Source organism: Hemitrygon akajei, chromosome 1 (assembly GCF_048418815.1).
Source record: "Hemitrygon akajei chromosome 1, sHemAka1.3, whole genome shotgun sequence".
In the NCBI taxonomy this organism is placed as follows: domain Eukaryota; kingdom Metazoa; phylum Chordata; class Chondrichthyes; order Myliobatiformes; family Dasyatidae; genus Hemitrygon; species Hemitrygon akajei.
Genome location: NC_133124.1, coordinates 15,059,075 through 15,076,168, shown reverse-complemented (window position 1 = coordinate 15,076,168; position 17,094 = coordinate 15,059,075). Strand labels below are relative to the sequence as shown.

The 17,094-nt window shown below is 38.7% G+C and overlaps 1 protein-coding gene across 1 annotated transcript in view; it reads right to left on the bottom strand.

Annotated features, from left to right (window-relative positions):
- Positions 1–4,621: 4,621 nt before the first annotated feature.
- rad21b (RAD21 cohesin complex component b) overlaps positions 4,622–17,094 on the bottom strand; it is a 47,984-nt gene continuing 35,511 nt past the window's right edge. Inside the window, exons 6-14 of the mRNA XM_073038350.1 lie at positions 16,830–17,036; positions 16,087–16,209; positions 15,837–15,959; positions 14,509–14,732; positions 13,157–13,319; positions 11,965–12,110; positions 11,586–11,741; positions 10,313–10,396; positions 4,622–5,667 (exon numbers count right to left, since the gene is read on the bottom strand). Of these exons, the coding sequence (XP_072894451.1) occupies positions 5,476–5,667; positions 10,313–10,396; positions 11,586–11,741; positions 11,965–12,110; positions 13,157–13,319; positions 14,509–14,732; positions 15,837–15,959; positions 16,087–16,209; positions 16,830–17,036 (1,418 nt within the window). The 3' untranslated portion in view covers positions 4,622–5,475. The remainder of the gene's footprint in view (positions 5,668–10,312; positions 10,397–11,585; positions 11,742–11,964; positions 12,111–13,156; positions 13,320–14,508; positions 14,733–15,836; positions 15,960–16,086; positions 16,210–16,829; positions 17,037–17,094) is intronic.

Sequence of the window (17,094 nt, the reverse complement as noted above, 5' to 3'; positions counted from 1 at the left end):
CGCCAAGGTCCTTTTCCATAATGAATACTGAAGCAAAGTATTCATTAAGTACCTCTGCTATCTCCTCCGGTTCCATACACACTTTTTTACTGTCACACTTGATAGGTCCTATTCTCTCAAATCTTATCCTCTTGCTCTTCACATACTCGTAGAATGCCTTGGGATTTTCCTTGATCCTGCTCTTGCCTTCTCATGGCCCCTTCTGGCTCTCCTATCATTCTTAAGCTCCTTCCTACTAGCCTTATAATTTTTCAGATCTCTTTCATTACCTAGTTTTTTGAACCTTTCATAAGCTTTTCTTCTTGACTAGATTTTGAACAGCCTTTGTACACCATGGCTCCTGTACCCTGCCATCCTTTCCCTGTCTCATTGGAACGTACCTATGCAAAACACCATGCAAATATCCCCTGAACATTTGCCACATTTCTGCTGTACATTTCCCTGAGAACATCGGTTCTCAATTTATGCTTCCAAGTTCATGTCTGATTGCTTCATATTTCCCCTTATTTCAATTGAACAGTTTCCTAACTTGTCTGTTCCTACCCCTCTCCAATGTTATGGTAAAGGAGATAGAATTGTGATCACTGTCTCCAAAATGCTCTCCCACTGAGAGACCTGACACTTGACCGGGTTCATTTCCCAATACCAGGTCAATTACAGCCTCTCTTCTTGCAGGCTTATCTACATATAATGTCAGGAGACCTTCCTTAACACACCTAACAAACTCCACCCCATCTAAACCCCTTGCTCTGGGGATATGCCAATCAATATTGGGGAAATTAAAATCCCCCACAACAACCCTTATTGTTTCACCTTTCAAGAATGTCTCCCTATCTGCTCCTCGATGTCCCTGTTACTATTGGGTGGTCTATAAAAAAACACCCAGTAGAATTATTGACCCCTTCCTTACATATCCCTGCATATGCTTGCATCTGGAAGAAAAGTAGTAGCCAGCATGGCTTTGTGCATGGGACATCATGTCTTACAACCTTGACTGGGATTTTTTAATGATGTGACAAATAAAGTTGATGAGGACAGGATGGTAGATGTAATTTATATGCACCAGTAAGGCCTTTGATAAGGTTCAATACGGTAGGCAGCTCTGGTAGGTGATAGCATGGGATCCAGAATAATTCATAAATGGCTTGCTGGTAGTGAACAGTGAAGACTGTTTCTATGGAGGCAAAAAACTAGGGGCCATCCATTGTTAAGGACCCCCATCACCCAGGTCATGCCTTGTTCTCATTGCTACCATCGAGAAGGAGATACAGAAGCCTTAAGTTACACACTCAACAATTCAGGAACAACTTCCCCTCTGCCATCCAATTTCTGAACATTGAACCCATGTACATTACCTCACTACTTTTTATTAGAAAATTTATTTTTGCACTTATTAAAAAATATACATAAAGTGTTTCTTTCTCTATTATTCTGTATTGCACTGTACTGCTGCTGCAAAGTTTAAAAAATTTTACAACATATGTCAGTGATATTAAAACTGATTCTGAAAATATTTACAAGCTTTCTGCTAGACTTGGGAGACTCAGTTACAGGGAGAGGTTGTACTGGCCAGGGCCTTATTTGTAGAGTGTGCACAAAAATGAGAAAGTGTCTTTATAGGGGTACACTGCATAAAATCTTGAGGAGCACAGAGTGAACACTCGGTCTTTTTCCCCCAGAGTGTGGAATCAAGAGGGCATAAGTTTAAGGTGAGGGGGTAAAGATTTAATAGGAACTTAAGGTGGATTTTAAATATATATTTTAAACACAGAGTGATATCTACATGTAATGAGGAAGCAGGAGAAATGGCTGAGGCAGTACAGTAACAACTTTTGAAAATCAGTTGGACAGACATATGGATTGAAAAATGTTTAAAGGTTTTGGGACAAATGGCCTGTTATACTGTTACTCTGAACCCGAAAATGTCTGATTACTTCCCAATGAATCTCGCCCAATGAACATGAAATGAGCAAGTGGGTCTGCTCTTAGCTTGTCTACTTCACCAATATACTCAGCTGAGAGGCTTTAAACTGGGAATTGAACTAAGGCCCTTCCTCAACATCCTTTCTAAGTCTTTAATATCATAGATCATTTAGGGAAGCCAAAACTAAACAGTATCCCAGTTCCTGACCAAAGTTTTAATAAAGAATGAAAGAGAATGTTCACTCTTATTGTCAACTGTCCAATAAATGCACATTTCCACTGGGGCTCAATGCCTTGCTCATGGACCTTTAACACTTTAATGCCCAGCTGTCCTCCACCCTTACTTCAACACTGCAAGTAAATTTATTATCAAAGCACATATGTCACCATATACTATCCCGAGATTCACAGTAGAACAAAGAAATACAATAATCAATGAAAAGCTACACACTGATAAAGACCAACAAACCACCAATATACAAAAGGTGACAAAATGTGCAAATAAAAACAACAAATAAATAACACTGAGAACATGAGTTGTAGAGTCCTTGGAAGTCCATCTGGTTGTGGAATCAGTTCAGTGTTGAGCTGAGTGAACTTATCCACTCCGGAGACTGATGGGTGAAGGGTAGAAACTGTTCACAAACCTGGTGGTGTGGGACCTCTTTCCAAGTGGCAGCATTTAGAAGAGAACATGGCCTAAATGGTGGGGTTCCTTGATGATGGATGCTGCTTTCTTGGGGCAGCACTGAAAGCACCCTACCCATATGCACCACAGCTTGGTACGGAAGCTGCTCTGTCCAAGAAACAAGAAACTACAGAGTTTTTGCAGAGCTCCATCCATCATGAACATCAGCCTCCCCTCTCTGGACAGTCTACACTGGACATCCTCTGCTCATACCCTCCCCCTTCCATTGGGAAGAAGAGAAACCCACATATTTTAATAGCATCTTTACTCTATAATTTACTAATCAATGCTTAATAACCAAATATTGTCTTCCTAGTATATTACTTTCAGTTACACACGTGGGAAAGAAATTCTTCTTGCTCCTTAAAGCTAGGACAATGCCTCAGTATTTCACTTGATCAGGAACAGAAACTCAACTTTGCCCTCATGAAATGGATCAAAAATGATCATACCCAATTAAAAACAAATGGAATAATGTCAATGTAAATTAGCTTATATCTATACAAGTAGATTGGGGGGTGGTGGTGGGTGAGGTCTGGGCCTGAGGTCCCACACACCCAGGGAAAGTGCATATGCAATACATCGCCTCTCCTTTCCCTGTATAGTGATCGCCGCATGGTTACTGTCTGGCTTGCTAGGCAGGAGGCCACTGCAAATGGCCTCTCCTACACTACTACATCTGTAGCAACACCTTCTCGTCAGTGCCCCCCATTTCCACCGAGCTTGCTACGTCATGGCGTGACCAAGTGTCTGGCAGTATAAATAGATGGGTAGGCTGGGCTTGTTAGCCTTGGTTGGCAGCCAGCCTAAGAGAAGGACAACTCTGACTCCAAACCTGGGCAAGTGGGGCTCATCAGCCTTGACAGGTCATCTACCTAGGAGAAGGATACTCCAACGTAACTCACTGTCACTGTCCCAGCTTGCTAGGCTCTGGCAGATGAACTCCGGGTCTAAAGGGTGGGGCCAGTACCATGCACATGTCTACGACTAGAGAGCCTGTAGCAGATGTGGGCAGCCCCCTTCCTAAAACTTAGTTCGCGAAACCAAGCCATGATGATGACACGAGTAGATACAGTCGGCCCTCCTTATCTGTGAGGGATTGGTTCCGGGACCCCTCGCGGATACCAAAAAAACACAGATGCTCAAGTCCCTTAATTCAACCGGTCTCAATGCGGTGGACCTTAGGACCCAGCACAACCCCAGACCTTACTTAATGTCTCAATGCGGTGGACATTAGGACCCGATGGAGGAGCTCTGAATCCGCAGTGTTTCTGTTCACGAAAATAATCACGATCACGATTGAAAATAAAGTGGAAATAATAAAGCGATCGGAAAGAGGTGAAACACCATCGGTCATTGGAAAAGCATTAGGCTACGTCGGTCAACGATTGGAACAATGTTAAAGGATAAAGTGATAAAGGCCCTGCCCCGATGAAAGCTATTATTATTACTAATTATTGGGTTCTGGGTTTTTGATCCTCCACATCAACCAGCACGGTGGAGAGCACGCTTGGAAGCGATCTGTCACTGGATTGAACTCGGGAACTTCCCAAGCCTGGTGCTGAAACATACACTCTTAAGTGTTTTATATGCATAGAAAGGTAAAATATATACTATATACTAAGACAAACATTTGACTAACTGACGCTAAATAATACCCGATGTACCTGTTCCGACTTAGTAACAAAACTTCCAACTTTTTTCGATTCCGATCCACGATAACCCACGCACATCCTCCCATATACTGTACTTTAAATCATCTCTAGATTAATTATAATACCTAATACAATGTAAATGCTATGTAAAATAGTTATACTGCATTGTTTAGGGAATAATGACAAGAAAAAAAGTCTGTACATGCTCGAACAACAAGTGCTAGAAGAGCACTTCTGAGTTTTCTCGATTCGCGGTTGGTTGAATTCGCGCATGCAGAACTCGTGGATAAGGAGGGCTGACTATACATGATATGTTAAAAAAAATAAAGGCATTGCACAAGACAAAACACTCAAAACTGATACAAGTATTTTATTAAAAAAGTTATACATAACAGCAAGAACTATCACTGTTCAGCAACATTTAGCAATGACCTAATTAAGCAACAAACTAAAGACTCAGTAGCATCAGCAAAATGCTGCTTCAAATGAAAGCTGTCATCTTTTTCATAATTAGACATTCATTAAAAATTATCTACACATTTTATACAAAAAAGTGGATTGAAGCTTACAGGCACGTAATGTTTAAAATGAAAACAGCTTTTTAACACTCCAGACAGTTAGAGCATCCTAAAATTATGAGCATGACATTAGAATTAACTGAGTATTTTGTATGTCCTTGGTTGTATCTTAACAAATAATTTGAAATTCCAGTGCAGAATGGGCATACTGGTAGCCTGTGTTCTAAAATAAAATCTCAATACAAAGGAACCAGCACACAATTGTAAAAGTTAACTTAAGTGCAAATGTTCACTACCAATTCTATAGTACTTTGTTGTAATTTTAATAAAAATACATCTTATTGAGATAAGCTACCAGCAATGGTGGTACACATGACTTCCTTGAATAATTCTATCAATAAACCCATAATCATATCTGCACAGAAACATACTAAATGTGTTCATAATCTGAATGTTTAGTATTTCTCCAATCATGATTTTTTTTCAGTATAAAACCCGCCATGGAGTGAAAATTATTTTTCTTTGTCATAAACACTGGAATAACACACCTATCCCAAATATTGAAGTTTCTCTGTCCAAAATAATCTTTTAATAGTCAATATACATAAAACCATCATATCAAAGAGTTGCAATGGTCTCAATTCCCCACTTGGGGCAATACATATCTAGTGAATAAACACTAGCCATAAGATCAGACAATATTGAACCTGGGTCCTGGAGTTGCAATGATGTCACTGTAAGGCTCAGCCTGCGTAAGCTCAATTGCCTGTTGCTTCTTCAGTACTAAGAAACTGTAGAATTTTGCAGCTGCTTGTTTTCGGTTATTTTTCCGACATAAATCTGCCAGGCTAATGGATTCGGCTCCCGTTTTAGCCAAAGCTCTCTGCAAAAAGAAAAAAATATTTAAGTCACACTAAATTATTTATATATACATACACACACACACTCACACACACAACTACAAAAAAGGAACCTGTTATTGACAAAGGACCAAAAAAATTGCTTGAAAAGCTGAGCTTAAAGCCACTTCAAAGGATGAAAGGGATTTTTATATAACAATGTAATGTCTCTAATTGGCAAAGCCAATACTTATTGGTCATCTCTTTTTAACCTTAAGGTTTAGTGGTTAGTTGACTACTTGAATCCTTGATGTCTCTGGTGAAGATGTTCTCACATGATTACTAAGGATTTCTAGTATTTTGAGTTAGGAACTATGAAGGAAAAATGACGGTGTTCCAAATCCGAACAGTAATAACTTGGAGGGGTTGCTACAAGTTATGATGGTAACATTACCTTGCTGGACCCATGTCTCTCTTGATATGGATCAAGCATAGGAGCTACTGCAAGATAACATACAGATGAACACATTGCAGCCATAGTGCGCCTTTGGGATTAAGACAATGTTTTGGTGATAAATGACATGTCAACCAGAGACACAGCTTAACTGTAAATGCTACTGACTGACTAGACTGCAGATCCAGAAATTATGAGTATATTTCGTTATGAACTTGACATCTTGCCACGCGTGTACTTGGGGAATTAGAGAAGTCAGCTGCTGCAGAACACCAAGAATTGCAGTTAATGTCTAGATAAGTTCCAGTAACAATGTCACCAACTTAGATAGATAGATAGATAGATAGATAGATAGATAGATACTTTATTCATCCCCATGGGGAAATTCAACTTTTTTTCCAATGTCCCATAAACTTGTTGTAGCAAAACTAATAACATACAATACTTAACTCAGTAAAAAATATGATATGCATCTAAATCACTATCTCAAAATGCATTAATAATAGCTTTTAAAAAGTTCTTAAGTCCTGGCGGTTGAATTGTAAAGCCTAATGGCATTGGGGAGTATTGACCTCTTCATCCTGTCTGAGGAGCATTGCATCGATAGTAACCTGTCGCTGAAACTGCTTCTCTGTCTCTGGATGGTGCTATGTAGAGGATGTTCAGAGTTTTCCATAATTGACCGTAGCCTACTCAGCGCCCTTCGCTCAGCTACCGATGTTAAACTCTCCAGTACTTTGCCCACGACAGAGCCCGCCTTCCTTACCAGCTTATTAAGACGTGAGGCGTCCCTCTTCTTAATGCTTCCTCCCCAACACGCCACCACAAAGAAGAGGGCGCTCTCCACAACTGACCTATAGAACATCTTCAGCATCTCACTACAGACATTGAATGACGCCAACCTTCTAAGGAAGTACAGTCGACTCTGTGCCTTCCTGCACAAGGCATCTGTGTTGGCAGTCCAGTCTAGCTTCTCATCTAACTGTACTCCCAGATACTTGTAGGTCTTAACCTGCTCCACACATTCTCCATTAATGATCACTGGCTCCATATGAGGCCTAGATCTCCTAAAGTCCACCACCATCTCCTTGGTCTTGGTGATATTGAGACGCAGGTAGTTTGAGTTGCACCATATCACAAAGTCCTGTATCAGTTTCCTATACTCCTCCTCCTGTCCATTCCTGACACACCCCACTATCTGCCAATGGAAGTGAACGTAAAGAGAACATGGACAGATTGCTCGAGATATTTTGTCAATAAAGCTGGATGCCTCTTAATAATGCATGCCTGAATACTGCTCTGATCTTGCATAAAAGCAGACTTCTCCATTAAATGACAAGTTGCTATTGGAAGTGAACATTATGAACAAAATATTTTTGATATTTAGTTTTTATTACATAGAGGCTCAAATATTACGCTCACTTCTTACTGAGCAACTCCAATAATATTTCCCACAGGGAGCACATCCATGTGGATCAAAAATGGCAGCAACAGTTTCAGAGTAACTAGACAAACACTATAATCTTATGATATATCTAAAAAAAAAATTGGAGGAAGAAAATTTTCTCGGCTAAATCAGAGTGTCCATGGGGTTCCCTGTTAATTTCGGGCTTATCAAAAATAGTTATTTACTGCTATTATTTAGCACTGCAGTAAGGGGAAATTTAGTACTGGGAATGAGGGAGAAAACCAGAGGATACTTGAGTAAACTTGCAAATTGTGTAGACTGCACCTGGGGTCACAACTTAACCTGAGCCCTGGAGCTAAGAGAGGACAACACAAACCACTACACTAATGTGTCACTATACTGGGCTCCTCTCAGAAGCATAAAGCACACACAGGAAAGCAGGCTCATTAGTTATTTGATAAGCTAAATGTCAGCCAAGAATTTGTTTTCAGCAGTAAGCTGTTATGCCGAATTGTGTGCAGTTTTAGTCACCAAATTACAGGAAGGATATTAATAAGGTTGAAAGAGTGCAGAGAAGGTTTACAAGGATGTTGCCAGGACTTGAGAAACTGAGTTACAGAGAAAGGTTGAATAGGTTAGGACTTTATTCCCTGGGGCGTAGAAGAATGAGGGGAGACTTGATAGAGGTATATAAAATTATGATGGGTATAGATAGAGTGAATGCAAGCAGGCTTTTTCCACAGAGGCTAAGGGAGAAAAAAAACAAGAGGGCATAGATTAAGGGTGAAGGGAGAAAAAGTTTAAAGGGAACATTGGGGGAGCTTCTTCACACAGAGAGTGGTGGGAGTGTGGAATGAGCTGCCAGGTGAAGTGGTAAATGCAGGTTCAACTTTTGACATTTAAGAAAAAATTGGACAGGTACATAGATGAGAGGTGTATGGAGGGATATGGGCCAGGTGCAGGTCACTGGGACTAGGCAGAAAAATGGTTCAGCACAGCCAAGAAGGGCCAAAAGGCCTGTTTCTGTGCTGTAATGTTCTATGGTTCTATGGTACACATACCTATGACTATGACCACTGAAAACATGGAAAACTATGAAAGGTCTGAAAGAAAGTCACAGCTCAATAAGTCAAGAAAACTGACTTGGAAAATTAGTAATCAAATGGTTATCTACACCAATCTCATCTGCCTACACAATGCCCCTATCCCTCCAATTTCCTCGCATTCATATGCCTATCTAAATGTCTTCTAGAAGTCTGTAACATTTCTGCCTCCACTGAGAAAAAAGATTCTGCTACTAGGAGTGAATTATTGTAATTTTGGGCTCTCACTGGATTACATCAAGTTCAATATAAAAATGCATTCAGAAGAGCAGCAAAAATGACGTATAGTAATAGGTTGACTCTGACACTTTCAAAAAAGCTTGTAATTGAATACTTACATATCCAGTCTTAGAGTTACCTGTTATAGCTTTCATTAAAATAAAGTTACAACTTTTTTTTGTAACACAAGGACACTTTATTATAAAAAAAACCTTTGTTTAACCAAAATGCTGCAGTTAAAATTTACCAAGTGCACCCTATCAAAATGGATTTCATCCCTGTGAAGACTTCGAGCTCTTGGGTAAACAATTAAACAGCACTGAACCCAAGAGAACCTAATATCTAATGCCTATAATACACACAAAAAATCCAGAACTTCTTGAGTTTCGACGGAAGGCTATACAGTGTACCCACGTTAATTGAGCCATTAGTTAATTGGGGACAGCGGTTATTTGGGACAACTCTTAAAGAACACTAGTTGAGAAAATAACCAGGATTCTCTTAGTTATTTGGGACACTGACACTTAATTGGGACTGGAGACTGTTGTCGACCTGTTGCTAATTAGCATAAATTGCGTGCATTTCTGTGGCCATCAGACAGTACACCATGCTTACAGCAAACAGTTTTTAAATAACTTCTGTTGGGTGTGCTTGTATTAAAAAAGCAGTGATCTTTGTCACTGAAAGTTTGAGAAATAAGCAGAAAGACAATTCAAGGACTGCTTTACTCACTGCAGTTTCAAGCTTGGAAATGCCAGAAACAGCCCAGAGTGAAAATAAAACTATTTAATTACTTCAACAAATTAGGAAATGCAAAGAATCTGAAGATATTGACAATCATCTTCAATGTTACCATTGCCTGCCCTAGCATGAAGTAATCTCCAGCCGACTCGGCGGATGAGATCTACAGTGATAACAAATGGCCAGGAAGGTGGTTCTTATGAAGTCCTGATGAAGAGCTTCAACCCGACTGTTAATTCATTTCCATAAATGCTGCCTGACCTGCAGGGCTCCTCCAGCATTTTGTGTGTGTTACTTGAAAATCTTAATAACTTCTAATATCCTTCCTAAAGCTTGTTGCTTAGAATTGAAAAGCTTTTCTTTTGTCAAATTATTCTATATCTCTAGAAGCCTTTCAAACATCTAATGAAAAACATCTAATTTCAGTCCAAAAGATGCCATCCAATAATTAATCATCTAAAACAAGAGAGAATGTGCAGATGCTGGAAATCTAAGCTACACACTGCAGCATCTATGGAAAAAAGTACAATTGACATTTCAGGCCGAAACCCTTCGGCAAGACTTAATCATCCAACTCCGATTTTACTCGATATATTCTAACTGGCTGAACACATTTAATAGTTTGTCTTGACATCTCTTATTGTATTAACTGTATGAGTGAATCACAGCTTAACATCTGAATCATTTTATACAATTTAATTGCTCAAATCGCTACTGAACATTCAGTAGTCCATTATTTCTAAATTACATATTAATCAACTTACCTGTAGACCATGAAGCATTTGTTGAGTTCTCTTATTCCACCGCCTTTCTTCCTGATCTTGTTCACCTCCTACTGTTTCCTCTTCCTGAGAGCAAAACAGTTTTATGACTTACTTAGTGATGACATTTTAAGTATGGAAGAAGAAAAACCAATAACCCAAACTTCATCCAAAAGGCTTTCATAAAGACCTTCATCAAATAATAACACTATCAAGTATTCAAATCGCCTAAATATATGAATTATGAGTTGCTCCATAACAGATTTTCAAAGATAAATGACCATCATTTGCAGATCTACTTTGGGTTATGGCCAAGTTTTGTTTTAACCAAGCTACAACTTCCATCATTAATCTTTATATTTGTACCAGATAGATCAGCAAAGCAGCTCATATCATTCTGCTTGAATCCTTCATAGAACAGAAATTTTTCAGAATTTATTATTCACTTCAATTAAAATAAAGTGAAGATCACTTTGTTGATCAAATTCATGTCCTTTTTCATTACATAATTACCCCATGTAAGAAATTTTGATAGAGAAAACTAATGGAAAATGCAGAAGAGATCCTCAAATCCAGCATCTTATTGCTCCCAATTGTAGTTCATTATTTCTGCAAACTTGAAAGTTCCCAAATGAATCTTTGAAATGGTCAATCAATACTTCCAGATATACTGGAGACATTTTAATTGAGTTTTGTCTGGAGTAAGCTTTGGAGAAGATAAATAAAGAACTGCATCTGATCTTGTCTCCTCCCTCACTGTTGTTTCCTTTCCCCAAGACAGCAAAATGTCTTTGGACCATTATCTCAGTATCTGACAAACAGGGTAGGTGAACTGAATCAACTCCCACTTGATATTATGTTCTCACTGCTTAAAGTGAGCCTCAGGAATTTGTTTTTAAATCTTTGATACAAGGATGCCCAGAAGAATTATACCAAGATCAGCAAGCTCAAATAGCTCAAGGAAAAGGAGATTCCTTAGCTTTGTACCTTACCATTTAACCTTAAATTATTTGAGGCACTGAGGCGTGTTATTCTAGCAACTTCCCACTTTCACGTAAAGTATTTTATAATATTTGTAGGGAAAAGTTATACATAATTTACGATGGTCTAATTTTGAAGAGATGGACCAACAGCCTGCTTCACTCTTGTGAAGTATATATCCCATATATTTATCACTATTCAAAAGATCTGCTTCAGGATTTAAATCATTCACTTCAGGAAAAAAAAGTGGGAAAAGATGATTTTCCTATGGTTTGGAAGCCAATAGCTGACCCACCTCCTCTTCTTCCTCTTCGTCTTTTTCTTTTTTCTCTGGCAGAACTGCAAGTTCTGGGACAAGGTCAGTGATGTGCAATTGTTCCTCAGGAGGAAGCTCTACAGGTGGAATCTGTAGTTCCTGTTCTTGTTGCTGTGGCTGTTGTTGCTCTTCTTGCTGCAGAGAGGTTCATAACCACCATTAGAAATGGGAAACACAAATCTCCAAAGGGTACCACAGCAATGCCACATTACACTAAGTAATATTGAACTAAATCATCAGCTGTTTGACTCCAAACTGTACACTATTTTCCAATATAACCTTTTAAAATAATACTTAATAACTGTGATAATATGCAGAAGTATTTTCTTTTAAAAACATTTTAAATGTGTACACTTACTGGTAATAGAGGCTCAGGTTCCATTTCCTTTGATTTACGCTTGGCAATTCTCTGTGGCGGTGGCATGATTGATTCATCTAATGCAGTCCTACTGCTCTCTAACATAGATTCTTGCAGGCGACTGGACTCTTCCAAGATGGGTTCATCTAGATTCCAAAAAACACTGAAAACTTTAACAGACTTATTTTGCCAGACAAATTCAATTCCATTTTGTAACTGCCTTCTTAAAGCTACCATGTGCATTTACAGTACAGGTGTCGCTCCCCCCCCCCCCACCCCTTTACAAAGGTAGAGCGTTCCTATGAATCCTTTCTTCAGCCAAAATGGCGTAAAGCAAAGAACCATTAATTTATATGGGAAAAATTTTCGTAAAAGCGAAAATCCTCTTTGTAATGCGAAAACTGGTCTTTTGTAAAAGAGAAGTGGCGTAAAGCGAACATTCATAAAGCGGGGGACACCTGTATATAAAAGTATAAGGTAAAACATGGTGACAATGCTGCATCAAGTATGATAGTAGCAAGAAACTCAACTTAAAGCCATCAAAAATCATCTGAGATCATGGAAAGAATATCAATCATGGTTACTGTGCAGATCTTGACTTTGTCATTAGCAGGAGCACAATTAATTTATTCACTGCCTCATTTCTTCAAGGGATTTACTTAAACCTGGACTGAAAACTGAATTCTTCAAAAATATTTGCCACTGGTGAAACAGAATTTTTTGATACTGACTAAATACCAGCATCCAAAAGACAAATCATAAATTTTGCACTACCTTATAATAAGAATACAATGGGCAAACTAAATTTATAATATTCTTAGTTTAGTAGTAGATGGGCTTCACGGACACATGCTCCAACATTTAAGAAAATTAATCTCATAATTGCTAATTACTTTTACCCTGTGTCCTCAAATATATATCTGTTCACAAAAAAATAAATTCAAATTGAGCTAGTATTAATTATAATTTGAAAAGCGATCATTCTATAGTTACTGCAGTCAAATTTGTCTTTCTTGAAAGTAGTCACGATTAAGCTGTGACTAAATTACATTTATAATATTGAATACTGGCAGATTAACCTAAACAATTCACAGAGAGAGATATAGATGATTTTTGGGAAATTATGCAATTGAATTAGAGATACCCAATCTCTCAAAGAGGAGCAGCAAAATAAATGAGCAACAATTCCTACCAATTACATCACGCTGCTGCTGTTGTTGTGGCTGCTGCTCTTCCCTTGGCACTTCTGGATTTTCAATCTCTTTCAGGAATTGTTCCAAATTGTCTGCCTCACCTCCCTTTCTCTTTTTTCTCAGCTCATCTGGTACAATTGGAGTGAGGCAACGTGTGAACAGCTAAGCAGAAATGAAGAGAATTATAAATAACATGATAAACAACAAATAATCTCAAAAGACATGAATTCATACAATCACTGTACCTTGTATTATCAAATATAACACAAAACTGCATAAAATTAGATTGCCTGCTAGCCAAAGTAATTTAGTGGTAGAAACTATTGTTGTAGTCCCAATATGAAATATATTAAATAATCAAAATATAGTATAAAAATTCAACTTTAGAAGTTGAACATCAACATCTCTAACCTGGTAATTTCTCACCCCTTCTTTCTGGTTTCCCTCTCACCCCTTCAATTCTCCTCAGCTGCCTATCACTTCCCCCGGTGCCCATCCGCCTCCCATTTCTCCCATGGTCCACTCTCTTCTATCAAGATTCCTTCATCATTTGCCCTTTTACCTATCCCCTCCACCCCTCCAAGCTTCTTACTTCAATCCCCACCTCTTCACCCACCTACCTTCCCCCTCACCTGGCTTCACCTATCTATCTATCTTGTACTCTTTCCCCCATCTCCCTGCCACCTTCTTATTCCATTTTCTTCTCTCCCCCCCCCCCTTAGAAAGTCCTGATTTGCACTCTCAGCCCAAAACATCAACTCTTTATTCCTTTCCATAGATCATGCAGAGATCCTCCGGTATCTTGTATGTGTTATTGTGGATTTCCAGCAACTACAGAATCTCATGTTCATAACTTTAGAGATTTTCTTAAATAAAGTTTTTAATCTGGTTTTTTTTTAAAAAACGGGGGCAGGGTGGAGACACATCTCGACCAAAGTAAGGCGCTCCTCCCCCCCCCCCCCCCCACTTGCCTACAGGTAACCCTCCAGCAAGGTGTAACACCCACCCCAAAGAAAATCATGGTCATATGAAACCACGGGAGCAAGTGGTGGATGGTCGTACGAGCAGCTGGTACATATCACAAGTCCTGGTTAAGCAACCACTGATGCCAGGCAGACAATCTCTGAAGAATATTGATAATAGATGTGATCACCTGTTTTGCAAAGGCACTGGCCAGAATGAGGTGATGGCAAACAACTTCTGTAGAAACATTTGCCAACAATCGCAATCATGGAAAGCCCATGATCCCCCACGTCACAATGATGGTATTGATGGGGGGGGGGGGGGATCACTAATTACTATAAATATGCTAGATCACAGACCGAGCATGAATAATTAAACCACTACTTACTTTCAACAATCTGCTATTCCAGAGAGGTTGAGCTGGAAGTGAGAATAACTTCTCCACACCACCTGTCTCTTTCCACATCATAAGTTTTTTGGTTGGTGGTGCAAGATCCAACGTTGTTACAATGTCAGAGTAATCACTTAGTTGTGCCCGAATAGTTTTACTGTCCAGTTCCTTAACACTGTCTACAATCAGCTTCCTCTTCCTCTTGGCTTTTGTTTCCTTAACTGAAATAAATCATCCCAAATTTATCAATTTATTAAAAATACTCAGCCAGTGAGAAAACTACATATATATTTTGTTTGTGTAAGTAACCAGGGCCATTCCCTTACACCAGGATAAAAAGTGTATGCAAAGGAACTCAGGCTGGGGAACTGAATATACTCAGAATGCAAGATGTTGGAGAAAAATTCTGAGTAAATTTATATATCAAAGTATGCATATATCACCATACATTACCTTGAAAATCATTCTTGCAGGTGTTCATAATAAAACTAATACAACAAAATCAATGAAAAACTACAATCTGCAAAAGACAAACTGCGCAAATTTTTAAAAAGTAATTAAGTAATACTGAGAACATGAGATGTAGAGTTCTTGAAAGTGAGTCCATAGATTGTGGAATCAGTTCAAAGTTTAGATGAATGAAGTTATCAAAAGTCATTTTAGGAGCCTGATTGTTAAAGGGTAAAAACTGTTCCAGAACCTGGTGGTGTGGGACGCAGGTTTGCTGCAACGCCTTCCCGATTGCAGCAGTGAGGAAAAAACATGACCAGATGGTGGGGGTCCTTGATGATGCTTTTGCATGGCAGTGTCCATGTAAATGTTCTCGATGGTCAGGAGGGCTTTGCTTGTGATTAACTAACTATACTTTCGTATAGTTTTCCATTCATGGTCACTGACGCTCCCGTACCAGGTCCAGGTAAGACTGAAAAACGGCACAGCATAGATCTGATAATAAATACTGGCATCAGGATAGTAGCAGGGAAGACTAAAATGTAAACCACTTTGGGTGACAAAAACACAGCATAGAAACCCTTGCCAGTTATAGTTATTGACCATTCAAATAGCAGCTGTGCCGTCAAGCAAACTACCATGAAATAATGAGCACCCATAACTAATCTAACGTGACAATCATATGTGACTTAAGAGTTCTCAAAGACTTGGTAAAGGTAACCTTGGAGAAGACAGGAAGATGACATTCAAGAGCTTGACTAGCAAGCTAAATGCAACATCTGCCTGTGAAACCTGGCCTGCTTTATACACGAGTTTGTAAAGTCCTCATTTCGATATTTGATCACGGCTCTGAAGTAAAATTCAAAAAAGCTTACCAGTTATATCAATTGGTTCCAATGCAAATGCTTCCTCTTCATTTGGTACCAAGGTTGTCTGATCAGTCATGGTTGGAAGAGGTTCAACAGGATCATCAGAATCTGGACTGTCAGGTCCACCGACTGTTTTAAAATAAATTTGAGATGTTATTTTACTATCCATAAATGTAATACTCATAGAATTTTGATCCAAAGCAATTCAAATTCAGTTTAGCATCCTACAAGGATTACAGGAGTTTCAAATACTCACTGGACATGACATCATCTTCATCATCATTATGGACAGGTTCTTCCGGCATCAGTACTCCACCATCTGTTAACACTGGTGGATCATCAAAGATACCACCATCGTTGTGACTTAAAAGTTTATCATCTGGCAAGTAAAATGTTTTTGTTAAATATTTATGAAAATGAGCAGAAAGAGCTATAATACTGACACTATTCTAAGCTAACAGAGCAGCAAAATTTGGAGATTCCCAAACTATCTTTTAAGGTGTTAAAGTTGTTAAAAAGGCACATCAGACCACCTTGGCCTTGAGGCACAAAAACAAGAAAGTTATATGAAGACTTATAGATTATTTGAAATGCTATAAATCGTTACCTTGAAACTTTAGGCAAAAAATCAAGGGCTCGGCAATATTTAATAGAAAAACCACAAGAAGGTGTAGTTATGTGCTACTCTCATGAGAAATTAAGGCCAAGAGATTTAATAACTGAACCTTATGAAAGGATTGAGTAAATATGGAGAAACAGATTTGCCTAGTAAGAGGATCAGTAAAAGAAAAATTGCTATTTGATTCTATATTTAATATGCCATTCGTATGTGAAAATTCTGATCAGAAGCCATACTGTTTAAGAACGTTCAAGTACATACACAAAAGCTATATAAAGTGAAATTCTAAATAAACAACCGATTTTTTTTAAAACACTTGACAGCACTCACATTATAATTACTTTACTGCTCTAGAATTGTGTGTATTAAGTAAAACATACCAAGAATTCCACCATCAATACCATCCCCAAATCCATCATTTTTGAGGGGATCATCATATGCCAGATGATTACTTTTCTCAGCCAGCTGAGATGTGGTGTTCTGTACCGGCTCCAACAACAGATTGGAATCACTCGTGCTTCCCATTATATCTTCTTCAAATGTGCTTCCTTCTCGCATAATCTCTCGGTCATCTACTCCAAAGTCACCTTTAAACAAGACAAATATTCCACATCAACAATAAATTGTGTTATCCACCAGATGTCA